The sequence below is a fragment of the Pogonomyrmex barbatus genome, unplaced genomic scaffold, assembly GCF_055798465.1.
Source record: "Pogonomyrmex barbatus isolate J1 unplaced genomic scaffold, ASM5579846v1 scaffold9, whole genome shotgun sequence".
Lineage (NCBI taxonomy): Eukaryota > Metazoa > Arthropoda > Insecta > Hymenoptera > Formicidae > Pogonomyrmex > Pogonomyrmex barbatus.
In genome coordinates, this window is record NW_028297193.1 from 5811654 (window position 1) to 5831505 (window position 19852).

Genomic DNA, 19852 nt, shown 5'->3' on the forward strand with positions numbered 1-19852 from the left:
TAATTCTTGCTATAAAAACTCGTTTTTTTTTTTTATTCATAAAAATATAAACTACACAAGTGGATTTCAATTATATATAATTGAAACGTATAATTGACATAACGAAAATAAAATGGCATGCAAAAAGAAATGGATACATGTCATAAATCTTTCTGTTGGTATGAAAATAAAAACTGGAAAATATACATATATAACGCGAGTTATATATAAATGTATATACGCGAGAAAATACGACGATGCACAATGAATCTAACCGTAAGCGATCGCCGGCCAGTGAAAGTAGAGAAATTCGGAAGGAACGGGAAATGAACGTTACGTGTACGGAGGGAGCAACGGCGGTGATTTATCGGCGATAGATTTCGCCGGTGATCCCGAACGAGTGTGCCATAATGCGGCGAGTATCGCATACCTGATGATACTCGAGCATATGTGCCGCTCGTAAAGCACGCTGGTAACAATGCCGGGCCTCCTCGGTCTGATTGTCATTGTTCCAGAGTGCTGGAGAACGTGCGGAACGTCAATGACCACGGAGCACTTCGGCAGGGGAGGGGGGAGGAGGGCGGTAGATCTTCAGGAATGTATAATCATCGCTTATGTAATACAGCCTTCATTTAATCACTCGAGGTACAATGTGCTGCGATCAAACCGCGATAATCTGACTTAAAAAGTTGAATAGTGTCAACGAAAAGTTCTAACGGACAGAATTATTTCTCAATAATACGGACTAAAAATTATATTAAAACGTGACGTATACACAAAGTATTTCAAGTAAGTCGAGATTCATTATTTAGGGGATGAATAAGAATCCAAAAACAAAAAGGAAAATTGATATATGAACATATGATTCGAAGATGTGTTGTTTTCGAGTTATTGCCATTTTTATGTTGAAATTTAAAATTTGCTTTGCTTTCGAATTGTTTTGTCAAAATTGAAAAAAGAGATGATGATCTCTTTTTTATTTTTTTATTACGAGAATGATCTTGATCGAGGTACAATCTGCTTAGCATTTTTTTGGGCCGAAGTCAAAACCAATCAAGACCGCAGACAATTCGCTAACGTGATACAATTCTTGAATAATATTAAAGATGTCAATTTTTATTTGATTTTAATTATCTTATAAAATTCATAAAAACCATTTCTTTTTTTCAATTCTGACAAAAAAAATTCGAAAGCACAATTTCAAATTTCAACACAAAAACGACGATAATTCGAAATCAATGCATTTTCGCACTATTCATCATATCAACTTTTTTTTCTTGTTTTTAGGTCTCCATTCATCTCCCTGATGATCGACTTCGACTTACGGAATACCCTTTATACATAAGGACTAAATCGCGAAAGAAATGATCATTAATCCCGACATTGTCGTTGTACGTTAATTTATTTTATTTCTAAATGGTTGCCTGCAACCGCGTCGATTATCTCAAATAAAAATTTTACTCTCACAAATCTCAATAATTATTTCAATAAAATAAAGAATTCGTCTTCTCGCTCACCCGAATATTCCAGGCCACTGTGCCTCGTCCTATTAATTACCAGTTTTACCGCTGCGATCGGAATCGACGATTCCGTAGCTCGCGGCGCATTATTCCGCTCGGTAGCCGCATCTCGTGCGTTCGTTTCAGAACGAGTGGTGCACCCGTTAAAACGTTGTGTACACTGTACAGGCAACGTCTACCTACGCGCAGCAAGTTCACTCGACCATCTATCTATGTATCTACCTATCTATCTATCTACCTACCTACCTACCTACCTACCTACCTACTCACCTACTCACGCAAATCCATTTGCGCGACCTGTCCCGTTTCCGCGGCCGTTTTGCGTCCCGCTGCTCCGAGGCCAGTTTCTCGCAGGCCGCAATCATCAAGGCCCCAATTTCGCGAAACTGCAAAACTGTTGTACGACCACGGTGAGCTAAATTCCCGATTCGCTACGTAGCGAGGAAGGAGCGCGTTACGCCGATTCCGTCGTTTCCACCGTCGCGGATAAGCCGAGGAGAGGAATGATTTTGCGAATTGACGAAGTTAAATCACTTCGAATCTCCATCGACAACGACAGATACAGATCGACGATGTCAAATGAATCGAATGAGAGATAGGGGGGGGGGGGAAAAAGAGGAGACTTCCTGGCGAGAGAAACGCAACCGGCGAAACGGATCGTGTCGGATATTAATCAGTGCGAAGAATAGATTCTCATTGGGTAAACGTTGTTTCGAGAACAAAAAAATTGCCTGGGTACCGAGAGTGCCGAGAGAGAGAGAGAGAGAGAGAGAAAGAGAGATACGTAACATATGAGAACTATACACGTAATACGAAATTAACAGATTCAGACACGTAATATTTTCGAATTGAGGAGTTTACGCGCCCGAACGTTGCGAGCTCCGAGCTGCCGAGTATTACAAAAATTATGTAAATGATAAGCAGCGCGAACAAAGCGCTCGTTAATATGATAATAATATTCCTTTTCTTATAGCACGCGCTAATAATGCGCCGCTGCGAAACGCGTTGTGAAAAGTTGTCGACTCGGTTATTAAAGGAAGGGAAAAAAGTAACGGAAATACAATAGGCGGCGGTTGTGTAACGCTTAACGTGTGTATTGCGACGGACGACGTGGACGACGCGGAATATCCACGTGGTTAACACGGCGGACAACGTGGGCGGTGTTATTTTTATATTCGATCTTGCAAAATCGCCGTCACGGTAAGACGGCAGGTAAAACATACGGGAACATACTCATTAGTGCCGTTAAACGTTACGAACAGGTAGCGATAAGGAGGGTAATGGATGGAGTATAATTTCGCGGAGTGATTTTCAAATCTTTTTTAATTTTTTTTTTTAATAAAATTTCAGTTTTTTGCCTAACAACGGTTAACGATCGAACCGTTGGCGAGCATCGAGAGAGGGAATACCACGCGATATTGCGCGCCAAGAGAGATACTCTTTGGTTGGGAAACGAGTTCGATGCGCGAGAGCAAACAAGCGGTAACAACACACGAACAATCCTCTCCTCGACAATCTCTCTCCCTCGTTCGGGACGAATCGAATAGAGAAGAATAGGGAAGAAAAAGAAGACAAAAAAGTGGAACGAAAACAGAAAAAAAGAGTCGGCCGGTGCTTGAGCCTCCCTTGACAGTACCGCCGCCGTTTTGACAGAGCCTGACGAATTCTGACGCGAGGAAAGAAAGGATGGCCCGAAGAGGGGAGGAGGGGGGGGGGTTGTAAAACTGCGAGCGGACAATTGAAATAATAAACTGACGCGCACTCAACGCGCATGTCCGGGCTGCAATTGCTGCGAACTGCGGTAGATCGTATCGTTACCCTTTTTTTTTTTTTTTCGCAAGATAATCTTCAGTAGATGTCATTCAGTTGATTATTATTTTAGATAGTTGTCCACATTTATATAAGACGATTGGTTCCGCTTTAATTCCAACCAAATTCAGGATTTAAAGAGAAAGGTTTAGAGAGGTTTCGTTTGTTGCAAGGTTTTTGAAATTTAACAGAAAATTAAAAAAACTTGAAAGTTACTTGAAACTTGTACTATTGGGGGGTTAATTTTACGGAATTTTCAGAGAGGGAATGACAAAAAACGAGATGACAATATTCGCCCGCCTGGAAAATGCGATCGCAAGGGGGAGCGAGAAAGGGGAGAGGGGAGGAAGGGAGCTAGGGTGCGGGATGGCTCGCAGGAAAACCTGCCGCATGAATCCATGTGTGCCCTCCATTCATTGTGTGCCCTCATTCATTCGCGTACCACAGGCGATCTTACAGCGACCCGAAAAGAGAGACGCGACGCTTTATTATTAATAGCGCGTGGAAGGGACGCGGAACACGCGAACAAAACTACCGGTTGTGGGGTAGAGACTTTCCTCTGTCTGCCTCTCGTGGGGTTGCGCGGGGAGCACGGGGAATCTTGATCCATTTCAATTTCGCGCACACTGCGATGTCAGGGTTCATCTCCAGCAGATTAATTTCATGCCTTGATACGTTTCGAATCAACCGAGAGGCTTCGTTTTTTGTTTCATCCCCTTTCTCTCTCTCTCTCTCTCTCTCTCTCTCTCTCTCTCTCTCTCTCTCTCTCTCTCTCTATCTTTCTCTCTCTTTCTCTAGATAACGTATCGAAAGGTTTTCATCCCCCCAAAAATATAATAGAAACGTCATGCATGAAATACAAGTATGTTTAATTGAATCCTTAATGTAGTATAATCCTATGCGAGCCAAAAAGGTCTTATTAAGAGACAATTCTAGAAGACACATAATCTTTTTTTATTAAAAAAAAAAATAATCATTATTTATAAATTATTACAAATAATAATTTATAAATAAATAAATATTAATAATAAATAAAATCTATATAATTTTATATATATAAATAAATATTAAGGATTTGGTAAAAATTCCTTTTTTAGCTCTCTTTACCAAATAAACGACAACAAATTGCATCGCATTAATCCTTTGTTGCGCCAGATATATTTATTCGTTAGTCGATCCGATCGAGTCGAGCGAGTTATTCGCCGGCCGGATCTTACTCATCGCCCGACTGCGAGATAAACTCGATTATGTACAATACCTTCCGTGACACATAGGAAAACCGTACGTTTCCGTCATTGTCACATCACATTGCGCGATTCGTTCGGCGTTTATCATCTATTCGGGGCATCGTTCAGGTGGCAATGAAAAGGCACCTCATCAGGCGTTCTCTGTGACATAGTGACACAATATCGCGTCAAAGCGACCGACAAGAAAATGCATTAACGTCCCAGTTGGAAAGTCGAAACATAATAAGGAGACGTTGTTTTACATAATATTCCTGGTAACACGTTTCGATCGAGTAAATGTATAAGTGTATTGAGTATTCACTCGACTGCTCAATTGTCATTCGGCGCCAAGCAGACACGAAAGAACGCACCTAATTGCCATACTCGCGGGGTTCAACGAGGGTCAACTGGTTATACCTAAAGCATCAAACATTTACCCCCCCCCCGGCAAAGGGGGGATAGGGGGGGGGGGAGACGAGAGACGAAACGCCGGGGAGCGACTCGCGTAGCAACTCGCTTTTTCCCTGTTATTTCCGTCACGCGATTTCCGGTGAGTTGAAAATCCGAGGAGGTGCATCGGGACGTCTCCTCGCGCCGCGCTGCGGAACTGTTAATTACAGTTAGTGGAAGTGATCGCAGCTCATAAAGCCTCCCTGTCGTCGCGCGTCTCCGCGCTAAAGAGTCGTCGGAAACTGTTCGGAATAATTAAATTTGACGTAAAATTAATGTAGCGCGGTAATTCAACACGTAATAAATCTCCGGACGGGATGCAATTACTCAATTACCCTCTTTCTCGTCAAATTCCCCGATTCTTCGAATTTTACTTTTATTACACTCCGGCGTACCGATTAATTCCAGATCAGAGAGATCAATAACTTAACTTCCCTCATCCGAAATGCTTCCCTTCGAACTTTCCAATCGAAACTTATTCGCAGTGGCGAATAATACGTGAAAAAAATTTTCGCTCACGCGATATCGATAATCCTGCTTAATATTTCAGGTCGGTATAAGGATACATTTTTAAGGATCACGACAATGCTCGTGCTCTTGCTCGCACCTGCGCGTAATGTCGAGGTATTGTTGTTATTTCCACCCCACGTCGGGATTAACATCGCGGCGAAACACGTCGACAAAACGACAAGCGTGCGAAAACGTCGCCGCGTCCCTTTCTCCTCCGCACGACCTAACACGGAATGGAAATCCTTCTTCCTGTCGGCGCTTCGTAAATCGAGCTGATGTCCCTTTCCGCGGTGAGACATTGACTAACGACGTATAAAGGCAGGATGTGGTGGTGCGCGCCGTTGTCTCGCGCGAAAGGATAAAGAGGATCAAAGAGACCGAGACGCGAGACGTCTTATTATCCCGCGAAGGAGCCTATACATTTATTCTTGAATGCGTTTAAAAGAAAAGTTGGCGCTCCTAGGCTCTCTCGGCGGAGAACTGAGGTCAGAATAATTAGCTCCTTTTTTTCGATAGAATCAAGCTTTTAATCCCACCTCCTCCGACAAATTAAAGCGAACTTGCTATTTCGCATTTACATTTTTAAATTAGTTATTAAATTAGTTGTTAAAAACCTTCTTCCGCTTTTCCATAATGGAAAATGTCTCTCGAAGATAAATATTTCTTTAATAAAAAAATTAGTTTATAAAACTAAGTTTGTAAAATAAAGTATTATAAAAATATTTTACAGAATACATCTGATGAATATAAAAAACGTCTCTTTAAAATTCTAATTAAAGTGCACGTTTAACTTGCCTTTCTATTTCAACATAGATACAAATTAGTCTTGAAAATTAGCAAGAATATTATAAGCTTTTCAAAAATTCTAATTTCGATTTGATTGAATTTCTCTTGATTGTCAATATTATTTTTGCTCGATTCAAGACTAAAAAAAATCTATATGAAAATTATATATTATTCTTGCTTATATATGAGATTATCTACATCAAGACTAACATTTTTCTAAGATTACAATATTCCCGCTTATAATACACAAGAACATCCGTCCTAATTCAAGAGTGATCATCTTTCTGTATAATATAAATGATTATTTAATAATTCGTGATAAAGAATTCACAGATTTCTGTAAAAACAGATAATAAGACAGAAAATAATAATGGTGAAATTGCATCAGTATTTCAGTAATTTTACTACCCATTTAATTTTCGCTTCGGTCTTTACTTCTAAAATAAAAGTCGCGTGACAAATAATGTCTCTCTTTATTGCCGGCTCGGCACTTGACGCGTCGTCCATGGCGTGCCTCTTTACAGGCTGATTTCCATGCGTGATTTCTATCGGTCTTCTCGCGTCGTCGCGACTCGTGAGATTAGGAACGGCCGACGGGATCGACGCGCGAGAATACCCTTGGATACTTTCGCATTCAACGAATTATCTCGGTGCAGCGAAAAGCGAATTCTCGCGAGCATTCTCCCGACGAGAGCTCGATATTTCTCTGTGGCGTTGTTTGCGAACACGCAAGCTGTACGAATAAACACACGTATGCGTGACAATATACCGGGTGTCGGCGAACACTTCGCCGCGCAGCTGCGAATCATCGAAGTATCGTGATCGTAATTGTCAAACGTTTGCAAATAATTAACGAAGTATTGTCGTTTTTTTTTTTTTTAAGAAACGAAAAATTGTAATAATTACCGCAATTTATTTAAAAATAAATCGTTTGATTTATTTAATTGTTATCCGTTAAAAGTTGGCAAGTCGAGAGTCGTTCATGGTCGCGGTGCCAATTATATCATTATATATATTTCATTTGATTCCGGATATTCTCGACGAGAACATTACTGCTGATCTTTTTAAGGATAATATCGACGTATGAGAAACCGCGGGCGATGGCAATAAATTAGCTTTTCCCGGTGACCTCGATATTTAGCATTAATACCGTCCGTCCCAGCGGACGCGGGAAAGGTTCGTGTGTGCAAGATGAGGTTTAAAGGATAAGTCGGACTACTACCGCATTTTATATCCTGAAACCGAAACGAATGGCAATCCATTTCTTCGGTACTTGCGAAAAGTCAAGTCATCATTATTCGTCTCGATGACGGACAAAAAAGAGAAACGCGTCCTTTAACTTCGTTTCGTCAAATAAAAGTGAATGTTAAAGAAATATATTTCTTTAGGGTAACGCGCAAGAGAGAAACTCTAGATAGCTACAGATTGTGTAATTTACATGTAAATTACGTGTTACGAAGGAGATAAACGTTTACTATCGAGTGCAATTTAGCACGTCGGGGACGTCGGTATAAATAGTCGTCGCATATTTTTTTCTTTTTTTTTTAAATTACCCCCCAACGACTGAAACTGAAACGACGAAACACCCCGTATATTCGCGCGTGCATACGTACGCACGAGAAGAAAGTCCACGTTTACGTCGCGAGTGTCAAGGGATTATTGCTCGAACTCACGAAATGCGTCGGGTCACAGTACATTTTGTGCACTACAGTCGGCTTCAAAAGCAGAAACCTCGGAAAAAGAGGCTTCCACGCGGGCCAAAAAGGGTACGGCGAGGCGAAATTTAATTCGTACAAAAATAAGTCGACGACACTATAACAAACACCGGTGGCGTGTTATCTCAAAATTAATTCTCGCCACGGACGGATATATAATTTCCACGGGATTAAAAGTACAAGACGACGTCGAAGGATGCGGTATCCATTAAGCTAATTGAATTCGGCGCTTCGGCGAAACTCGACTATTACAGAGTATTCCAAAGTGATATTTCATGTAGCCCCTCGTAGCATCGAGAAACGTTAGGCGAGAAGCGTGACTCCGAGGCGACAGAGATTATCTAATCACGCGATTTTTCCCGGCGTCTTACTTTCATCTGCAACTGGTTTTCTGCCACTTGAACGTATACGGTACACAGGCACTTAGCGAGTCGCGTCAGAGTCGGTAATTATTATAGCGTTTTAAGTGCAGCCACCGCGACACACCGTAATCCCGCTGTATTTCGATAAAATCGACAAAGTGTCAAGTGGCTTTGCGCCAACAGCGCGTGAACACCCACCGGAATGTTTAACAAAAAACAGTTTATGTTAAACTAAAGCGTCCTAAAAAATCTCACGCTTTCTAACACGAGCTGCGCAGTGAAAAAAAAAAATCCTTCTCACATTATCCGAATTTTTGTAAGTTATTTTACAATACAAAAAGCTATTTTATATATTAAAAGTCGGTTATATGCTTAGAATAACGCAAGCTCTGTAAGATATATAAAGTAAACTATGACATTGAATCTTCACTTAATTGCCACAGAAAAGTAAATTTCTCGCAGCGCAAAAGCGCTGAACTCTTTTAGCTTCATATTTATTGAAATTAAAATCTAAAAACCCTGCGATCAGAAATTTCGCCGTTCACTCCGTTTCTTTACTCGAGATTCTATTAGAAGTAAAATCCTATTAGAGTCTATATACGTTGAATCCTCAGCAGGTTTACCTTTCTACACAACACAGTTCTTTCCGTTACGCCAAAGTAGCTTGCCCGAAAAATGTCCACGTCGCTCGCACGATTCACCCCGACGGTTACATCCTTTTCAAGACACGCGGAAATGGGCGTGGGCATAAAAGCGCATTCAGTAGATCAAGAACCTGATTTTTTTTTTTTTTTAATAGTCGACACGGCAGTGATTTCTTATGCGCGACGGTTAGAATCTCCGGTTCCTTACCGTTGATATTTTCATTCTTACGAAATTAAGGCTCCCGGTAATGCTCCGTAGCCTTTTTGAATTATGACGTCAGAAACGAGAAAACACACGATGAAAATTTTTGCAAAATTATTTAAATATGAATTAAATTACTAAAATTATTAAAATAGAAATTTTTTTCGATTACACTCGATAGAACAAACTTGTAAAATACCAAAAACCTCTAACCGAAAACTCTTCGTTTACTCCGGTTATCAATAAATAATCTCATATCTAGAAAATTAATTATTTTATGATCAATCCTAATCAAGAAAAGAGTCACAATTCAATTTTAGATATATTGTTATTCATTGATTAAAAGCGAAAAAAGAGTTTTCGCTATATATATATATATTACAAATCTGTTTTATCGAGTGAAAACGAAAAACATTTTATCGAAAAACATTTCTATTTCAATTTATTTTGCAAGAATATTCATCATGTGTTTTTCTCGCTTTTAACGTCATAATTCAAAAAGGCTGCAGTGGAAGCAGGAGCCTTAGCATAATGACATTTATATTTTTTTTTTTATCATATTCCTAACTTGATATATGCATGCACACCGTCTAATGTAATTTTCACGCAGATCCATTATCTTGAAAAGATGAAAAATAATGTGTCGGTCACCGATACAACACGCGGCAGCGGAATTACAAGTGCGTTGGAAAGCTACGTGTGAAATAGAAATAATATATGCAGATTACAGTAATACGCGAAATAATGAATATCTGAAAGAATAATTGCTGCTCGCGCGTAAAACAATTATAAATATGCCATTAATTATATTCGAACGACAAATAAAATAAAGGGGAATAATTTACCTCATGATTGCTGCGCCGTGCCAGACCTCGTCTTCCAGACCTCCACCTCCACCTCCTCCTCCACCTCCTCCTCCTCCTCCTCCTCCTCCTCCTCCTCCTCCTCTCAGACTTGTTCGTGGCACTCATACGCAACGCTCGCGAAAACGTGCTTATTTACGATCATGTTGCGTATAACTCATCGGAATAAAATAATTGCACGGCACTTTGCACGGTATCTCCCGATGTTAATCACATGCAACGCGCACTTTACATCGCGACGAAATCCCACTGAAACGCAATCACGAAAATCACGCGAGAAAGATACGCGATAAAATACACAATTATGCCTATATGCTCGTTAATTCAACGTGTAATGATATCGCTCGATTCAAAACCGACCCGAGGTAAACATTTTACCTCGCGCTATTCTCGTGATCACATTTTGATGAGATTACTTTGATCGCGATGTGCAATTGTAAAGTGCGCGTTGTAATGTGCGATTAATATCGGGAGTGCCGGGCAAAATGCCATGCGATTATTCTATTCTGATAATTAGTATTCGTGAGCGTAATTAATCGTACTTTTGCTACGTATGAGTGCAATGGAGAAATCTGAGAAGAAGAGCAGATATTGGACGAGCAAGTAGCAAGGAGCAAGCAGTGGCAAATAATTGTCTTTGATTTTGATATTCGTAAGATTAATTATTTATCTACAGTCACAATTATTCTTCCATATATTAATTACTCGTTGAGGTGCTACAATTTGTATTTTCTTTTTTTCTTTCTTTTTTTTTTTTTTTTTTTTTATTTTAACGTAGCTTTTAATGTCGCAATCCCGCTGTTGTCACCTGCAACCCCGCACTTCGTATTTTACTTTTTGTAATATTGTAAAATATTCTACAGAATAATCATCTGCTTTTCATGATAAGCAAATATATTTCATGATAAGCTTCCAATTAATCAAAATTTAACTAGTAAATAAAAAATTCTATTTAACTTTTTAATTCATTTAGATTCATGTATAACTAAATGTAGGTCATAGACATCAGAGACGAGAGTAAAAAGTGTTCTCTTTATTTTTCTTTTACAACAAACATTCAAAAATTTTGAAAGAAAGATAACATAAATTTATAATCCGTACTCCGAGTAGAATTTAAAAAGAAAGAAACTTATAAGAAATAAATTTTACAAGAAAAGAACACGGATGTACTAAATCAGGTTTTTTACGAATTACGAATTCAAATTTACTCTCGTCACCGAGTCTCCTCGGTATTCCGTCGAGTTTCGGAATATCGCGCTAAATTTTCAAGTTTCGCAAAACATCTTTTATAAATGATCGTTTGAAACACGGTGTACACCCACGTACGAGTACACGTAGGTAGTTCCCGACGTACCCGGGCAGTCTTGCCACGCGGATTACCGTTTTCACGAATATAAAGCGTCTCCGTGGCCGGCGTTGCCCCCGCCCTCCCCCCCTCCCCCCCCCGTGTCTATGAAGGAGAGTCGGATACGGAAAACGAAGGTGAAAAGGAAGGAGGAGACGCATGCGGCGCATTCGCGGCGAGAGACGGAGATATCTATCTTTGGGGCGAGATACTTAAAATATAAAACCGTTATTAATCCAACGGACACGCCGGTGCGTTATGAGAGAGTTCGTATAATGGGAGCGTGTGCCCGGGTAAGGAATTACGGAAACGGGGGATTTATGAGTGCCGAGAAATTAAGGATTTATGACACAGATAGACAGACAGACAGAGCTATCAGATCCTGCGGATCCACGGGACATTGAACAATTCGCGAATTCGGGGGCAGCCGCGACGTTTGCAGCCCCCGGGATTTATGGGTCGACAGTTTCGCGAAAACAAGGCTGTTTGCGCTCCAAGAAGTGTTCGAGTAACTCGGAAAAATATGTGTCAAATTGACCTGTAAAAACAACTCTTTAAAAAAACGGATACACTCCCGATAACCCGATATTTCGTACAACCAGTATTCGACACAATTGCGATAAAACAATGCAGTTTAATATCCCGATTTTTCTCTGTCGGCATTCGTTACAAAACAGAACATTGCAAACGATATTTTATCGGCGCACTATCAATCATTCGTCATGCCATGTAATCATTTTGATTGCAGTAGTGACTGTGTATCGTTTTTCTTTGAAATCATAAAATCAACGATAATTCTCGGGAAATTTCACGCATTCCGCGGTTGCGCTTCCTGACTGATTTCCTCGTAACTTCCTGTATCGCGGGACGCAGGATGAACGCGTTGTGCACGATGACACATCCACTGAATTTCTATCGTGATTTATTAATAATCAAACTTTTTTATTCAGAAACAATTTATCTTAGATAAAAGAATAAAATTTCATATCCTAATATATTTAATTCGTATAAATAGCTCGCATCGGGAATCAAGCTCACTCGGACTTGCATCAAAAACGTTTAAAAATGTAAATGTTTTTCTAAAATATGAAATTTCAATTTCTAAGCCGTAAAAATTGTTACTTTATGTTTAAAGCACGTCTCAGTTGATAATTATTTATAAAAAATAAATATGGAAAGTTAAAAATTAAGATCTAAATAAATTGAAACGTGGATCGTGGAACAAATTGACTCTCACGCGAGTACTTACGTCGAAAAAAGTCACGCGAACATTTACGAGTCTTTATAAAGTCTCTTGGATTGGAAATGAAAGAATTATTTACATCAATTTACGATATAATACGTGGTATGATATGGCGTGATGATGATATATATATTTAATCATTATGCGGAATTAGCGCATTATTAATTCGAATTGGCGTACTTTTTCGCGGTGCTAACAAGTGATTTCGGCGAGATTACCTCGATATCGTTCCCAGTCATCTCTACTTTCGGTCAAGTCGAATCGCGAGCTCGATGGATAACGAGCGTGTCGACGAGCACGCGTAAATACGGCGTTGGAAAAGTTTCACCGAGTGAAACCTTATAGTCGCCAAGTGCCAGTGCGCTCGTTTAGCTCGCTCGCTCGCCCGTCCGCGATCCGACCTCGTTCGATTAATTTGCCAACGTTTCGCACCCACGAGGCGCCCGTCATTATATCCCGGATGAACGGACAGCGTGGGCCGAGCGTGGAATAAGCAGGAAATTAGAAATATATCCGTGTCACTCTCATGGCTCGCTCGTGCAGATATGGCGGCGAGATCGGTCGCGGAGAGGGAATTGCAATCACTTGCGACGAGCGTCGGATGCCTCTTTTTCTCGCTAAATGAAAGACGTCAGTGAGTGAGAGTGAAGACAAGAAGGAAATCTATCAATCTTTTTTTAATATAAAAATAATTCAAATAAATTCTATCGATCTGTGTCGAACTGTGCATATGTTTGTTATATATGTCATGAGCACCTGTTGTAACATGAAGGAATCTTGTGTAATCGTGCATTTTTAATATTTAATCGGTTATAAAATATTTCAAAAAAAAATATTAATTATAAATATATATAAAATATTAAATATATATAAAATATTAAAAATCTTAAAAGTTGTAAGAGATAAATTTTAAGGATAAGTTGTTGTAAAGGATAAATTTTATAATCAATTGGATTAATTATATGATATATCGTATTGATATAATATAGTATAGTGATGTAAGAAATATATTTTAAATAAGATTAAATAAGATACTAGATGTAGTTATAGATACTTGAAGAAACATGTAACTAGGTACAGATAAATATTTTAGATGAATAACTAAACATAGACACAATAACCTTTAAAATGTATCTAGATGTATTTCTACATCAATTTTCTTTTTTCAAATATTAGTTTGATAATCTTATATTTAGGATTATCTTAAGTACATTTTAATTAATCAGATAGATGCGTTTTGGCATCTTTAGAGGCTTAAAATGATCCTAAAAGAATGAACTACGAATATTGCTCATAAACATGGAAATGATAGTAATGACATTGTTATTCGCGCATGTGTTATTAAAATACTAATGAAAATAGAGACTGAAAGAGAAATAGCAAGGGAAAAAAAATCGAGAGAAATGAAGAAACACCCTTTGAAAAAATTATTTCAAAGTTGTATTTATATATCTAGAAGAATATTTTAAATAAGATACAGAAAAAAATGTAACTAGTTAGTGAATTAAAAAAATGAACTAACACGTAGATAGATATACAACAAGATTTCAGACAATATAACTAAATACATATAAACTAAATATCTTACATCACTGATGTATATGTGATTCAATAATAAGTTTTTATAACATATATACATATATGCAAATTATATATTATTTTATTTAACACAGAGAGAGAGAGAGAGAGAGAGAAAGAGAGAGAGATCAAGTTACCAATGTTGTCATAAAACATCAGTATTAAAAAATCAAATAATCCGCATCACTAAACATAGAACAAACCACCCCTTTTAAAAGGAGCTGCACAAAAACCAGATAAATGCGTCGATCGAAGCGTGGCTCAACGTCGACCGAATTAATTCATCGATGATAAGCGGGAGACGGTAGCCTGGTCTCTCTCTCTCTCTCTCTCTCGAGGAGAACGAGAGTACTCCATAAATTTCGGAGTCCCTTTTGTCGCTCCCGGCACTATCGTTCCGAGAGTGCGAGAACGGCTCTTAGGTCGTTCCAATTTCATCCCGAGCCCGATCTGCATTAAACGCGCTCGAGAGGCTACGTCGTTATACAACCGAAGTGGAAAAGAATGATCAGCCTTGTTCTCCGCGATACGTTCATTGGTATTCCGGATGAGCGATACGCGCATTCCTAGTGAACGAGATCGAGAAGAAGGGAGGAGGGATGGGGGGAGGTGGAGGGGGAAGGGGAGGGCCACTTGCCGACACACCAAAACGGATCCTAACGAGCCTAATCGAGCGAACGGATCCTAATCTCGTTGTTGCTGCAAGCGCATTTTTTCGATCACGAAATCTAAGACGATGATTGCTTATGCTAACAAAAACAAGCTCGCTCTCGTCACGTGAGTGATTTCGAAGAGAAAAAGGAAGCATTGTCTTTCCTCACTTTTCCAATCTATTCCCACAGCGACCTTCGAGCTTGCATGTATTTCGCATTAAAATTTTCTTTTTATAGTATTGAAAAAAATTGAATTTTAGTATACAAAAAAATTTTAGTATATTTAAAATAAATGATAGTAGTAGTAGTAGTAGTAGTAGTAGTAGTAGTAGTAGTAGTAGTAATAGTAGTAGTAGTGATGAAAGCAGATGAAATTAAAATATAATAGCCCTTGGAAACGTAGATTTGAGAAGTCTTATGTGACTTCCTGCTGGTTTTCGAGATTAAATTGTCCGTCTAATAATTGTCCTAATCTAATATTTTTTTCGTACAAGTTTATATTACCCTGGATCCTACTTTAAGGGAAAAAAAAAAAAAAAGCACTTTTAAATACATTCTATGTTTTAACGCAAATTCAGGTATTTTTAGAAATATGAATTACACGTCCCTAAAACCTGTCGCGAAATGAGAGAATCAGTCGCACATCGCACATTCCAAATGCGTAGGCGTTTTACATAGGTGCATTTTACATGCGGCACTCACCCGGTATCGCCGATGTAATCCAGCATGCGTATCTTCAGCATGTCGTATGCCGAATCGGTCAGCGTTCCGTCATATGTGTGCGGGGGGGCCCCCGTCGGAGAGCGGAAACCGTCGCCGGATCGTCGCCGATGCCAAAATAATCGCTCGTCAACTGACGACCGATATCCCGGGCGAGTCTAACGCGAGTTATCGAACGGTACCACGTCCCCGATGCCTCGAAACGAAGTCGCGCGTGTTTTGCGCGAGTCACTTCATGCAGGAGTCGCGCACGTTTTATTTCGGCCAGCCGAACGACGTTGAAGCCTGAATTTTCACCAGACGCTCAATGTAAAGCATAACTATAATAGCGCGTAGATCCGCGTATATTTACTAATTCCTAGGATTAAACGTGACTCCGTTCGGAATATCTTCGAATTCTATACGAATTCTATACGCGTCTGTAAAATCCACCTTCCAAACACGCATCGCGGAAATTTATACTCTTTTTATAAAAGAAAAAAAAAAGAAGAGAAAATACGAGTTTCGATACGAGATAAAATATAAAATTTTCTAGATATCTAGAAATCTAGAAATCTAGAAATAGTGTATTATTATGTCATCTGTCTCTTTCGAAACGTGATCACGTTTAATGCCGGACATATGGCGTGAATACTGATTAGTTGTAGTGTAAACCTTTTACAGTTTTCATGGACGATACATAATAATAATTTTATCGGAAAAATCAGGTCCCGGAGGTTCGAGAAATCTCTCGACAGAATTGTTTTCGAGAGTCGACTCGCAAATTGCAAGTGCAAGAGTGAATTCATCGTGTTCGTCGGATGTTTCGTCGAATCGTCTGTCCCTCGCGATTATATCCACCGAGATAACGCGGCCAGTCGTTCCCGTTATCGTTCGCAATCGATTAATTCCCTCGATGCGTTTTCTTCGAGGCGAATGATGATCGCCGCGACACGGAAGGGACTCGCTTATCTTCGCTTCTCCGTCTTTTTCATCCCGAGAATCGTCTCGCGAAAAAGTAGATCGCGTGCGGGAAACATCACGATGGATAGTCTCTCGCGAATCCCCGATGCAATGATCTAACGATTAATAAAATTTCAACATTGCACATTTTTTTGCAAAAAAATCATCCCCCTTTCCTGACAATTCTCATTTATTTTCAATATTAATTAACGCCTGTAATTGATAAAAATAATTTTTTTAACAATAATTACAGAGACTAATTATAAAGATAAATTCTGATGATTTTTCTAAAAGTGATATTAATACGAAATATTAATTTAAACGAATTATTATAAACGAAATTATAAATATAAATTGAAATTACTGCAATAGATAAAAATCTAGGTCGAGAAGGTTAATGTTATATCTCGAAAGCAAGTTTGAAAATATATTTCCGAAGAGTCTACGTACAGTCATGTAAGAAATGGCTCATGAAAAATTCAATTTTTCTTATCTCGATGAATAGAGATTCACGATCACATAGAGAGAGATTCATGAATTCGTTGACATCATCGGAAATCCGTGCCCCCTTAATTTGGACAAACAGTTTCGCTCCGCGAACAACAATGCCCCGGCCGTGTCGCGAACGTATCAAGAGAAGCTCGAAGCGAACTTGAAATTGAAACGGATCACCGGCACGTCTCGGCGTCCCCGTCATTTCCGTCTCGTAACGAATTCACGTGGGTCGTTTGGGAAAAATTTTTCATTTCAGATTGTGCGTCGGTCACGCGCTGCTTGTCGCATCCGACAACTACCGCTAACAATGTAATTCACAAATCGTCATTCGTTATCGTTTCCTCCCCCCCCCCCCCCCCCCGGCGACGTTTCACGTGCCTCACGTGTACAACTCGCCTATGTAAATCACACTGGATCTCGGATACTGACGTCACTTCTCGAGAAGCTCGGAGATGCTAACATCTCTCTTGAATGTTATTACAAATCGTGATCGATTTTCATTCTTACGTCGTACGCGCAACTCTCGACTCTCATATTATAAAACGCCTCTCCCAAGTGACGTCGCGTATTTGCCAATTACCAATTTCGAGATCTCCGTCGCGTTTTCCACGTGCACGACTTCCCTTCCTCTACGCACTTCTCGTCGATCGACTCGATCTCGCCGACCGAGAGAGAGAGATCTCCCTCTCGTTCTCGCGGAATGCCGGAGAGGAGACGCGACGAGAGAGACGCGACAGCGTATCGAAGCGCCGAACAACTGTTTAACGAGCCTGCTCGTACTTGCATCGTCAGTGGCACTCGCTCCCACCCGCAACCCGTCTCCGGCCACCTCCTCTTCCATCGCGTACTATTCGCTCGGGCCCTCCACCACCTCCGCCTTCCGCTCCTGTCCGAGATCCTCCGAGCGGAGAAGAGGACTTTGCGAATCGCTCTCGAGACTCGGCCGGTCTTTCGCGCGCCGATATGATGTTTGCCCTCTTTTAGGAGCGAATCGACATCGCTTCTCCGACACTTCGAAAGCCATCGATTAGCGTCCACGGCTAGGCGATAATGATATCAATTCGTCGTCGACATCGAAATGTTTTCATTCTCAAAATCTCGGATGTGTAGTTCAGGATCTTAAATCATCTCAAAATAAAATTGTTTTATCTTGGATGGTCTTTAAACTCTTTAACTCTTTCCGACATCTTCTTTTATCAAGAAGAGAAAAGGTAAAGATACTATGATTTTACTATGATTTTATTTTGAGCAACTTGCTTATTCTAAGATTGTTATAAGAACAATTTGAAACTATCTATTCACAGAGAAAAAAATTTAACTAGCGTAATAAAATTGTTGCTATTATTATGTTATATTCATTGCAATTTTGCTGTAACTATATTATGCTTTTATTAATATAAAAGCAAACAAATTTACTTATAATAACATTGTCTAATTAAAATTGTCTTATTAAAATCACAGAATAGAAGAAAAAAATTAAATAAATAAAATATATTAAAAAAAAGTATATATATTAATTTATAGATAGTCATTTTAGCAAATAAAATTAATTTTCTTAACAAATCTCTTTTCTCTACGTTAACGATCACGTAATCATTGTACTGATTATTTTTCATTACATATAAACATTTACATAAGATGTTTCCTAACCAAGCCGCTTTTTTTTTCATCTTGTTTTGGATCCTTCCTGCCTGAGAATATTGAGAGTGATCTTTATTTGTTATCTATATAATCTTTATTTGTTAAGGGACCTTTATTTGTTATAAGAGGAAAATTAGCCTAGAAAGGGTCAGATTAGGTCAGATTAGCTTAAGGTTAAGAACCCCCCCGATTTAGACGTCCTCTTCTACGCTGATGCCATTACGCTGCGGCAAGACCGATCATTTTCGACTGAGATAATAGCACGGGGAAGGGACCCGGGGACCGGCGGAAAATGACGAGGCCAGTTACCGAACGTATATACTAATAGTATGCCCCGTTGTTCGACCGCGGAAGATCGCTCGAGGCTCCGAGAACCGAAGTGCATTATGGATTTCACAGCGATCGGGCTGATCGCGCAGGATTTTTCCGGCGCGAACGCGCGAATTCTTCCGAGACATTCGAGATTTACGGTGTCGAGGGGAGAAATTTATTAACGTTACCGTACGACGAAGTCCGGGAACACGTAAAAATAAACGTGATGAATACCATACGGATGGGCGCACCATGCCTATGTGTTCACCGTGTGTGCACGTGCCGTGATACCAATATTTGCTGTAGTAAATCCCCGAGGAAGCCGCACCGTGCTCCCGATGCAGCCTTCGGGAAATTTCGGGTTCTCTCGGATTCACGCGGAAAGAGCCCACTTTTCCTTTACGAAATGCCACGACCGCCCATCGTTGTTTCAACACCGAGTCTGATAAGATTGCCACTTGAATGGGCTCATACATCTTTTATTCGCCCCGAATAACGAACCAGGAAGTGTAACGAATAGCGCGATAATGCGAGATAAAGGTGCACTGATATAAACGACGATAATAATAATCGCCCGTGAACATCGCATTAATGTTCATGATATCGCTAATGCTACACGGAAAGAATAATTTTGTTGAATATAAATAGTTATTTGTTGGATAGAAAATAATTTTCGCGAATACCAAAATAATTACGTTCAAATTAATTATGAGAATATAAAAAGAGTATTTTCATTATTTTTGCTTTATGCATGCAAGTATTTAAATGCTTTACATAATCATTACATTTCAGTAGTTTGATAAAATTAATTTTCAGATCTGTAAATCTTTAGATCCTACAGCGAAATTTTTAATTAA

The 19852-nt window shown here is 39.5% G+C and overlaps 1 protein-coding gene across 3 annotated transcripts in view; it reads right to left on the reverse strand.

Moving 5' to 3' along the window:
• The window catches only part of LOC105433369 (rap1 GTPase-activating protein 1), a 104858-nt gene that overhangs the window by 79709 nt on the left and 5297 nt on the right, over window positions 1–19852 (reverse strand). Inside the window, exons 1-2 of one of the 3 annotated variants that reach the window (XM_089084955.1) lie at window positions 17623–18352; window positions 15588–15890 (exon numbers count right to left, since the gene is read on the reverse strand). The exons of 1 other annotated variant lie outside the window; for it this stretch is intronic. In XM_089084955.1, the coding sequence (XP_088941081.1) occupies window positions 15588–15628 (41 nt within the window). In that variant the 5' untranslated portion in view covers window positions 15629–15890; window positions 17623–18352. Of the gene's footprint in view, window positions 1–15587; window positions 17393–17622; window positions 18353–19852 lie in introns of those variants that run through there. One more of the 3 variants, XM_089084954.1, reaches the window with a different exon arrangement.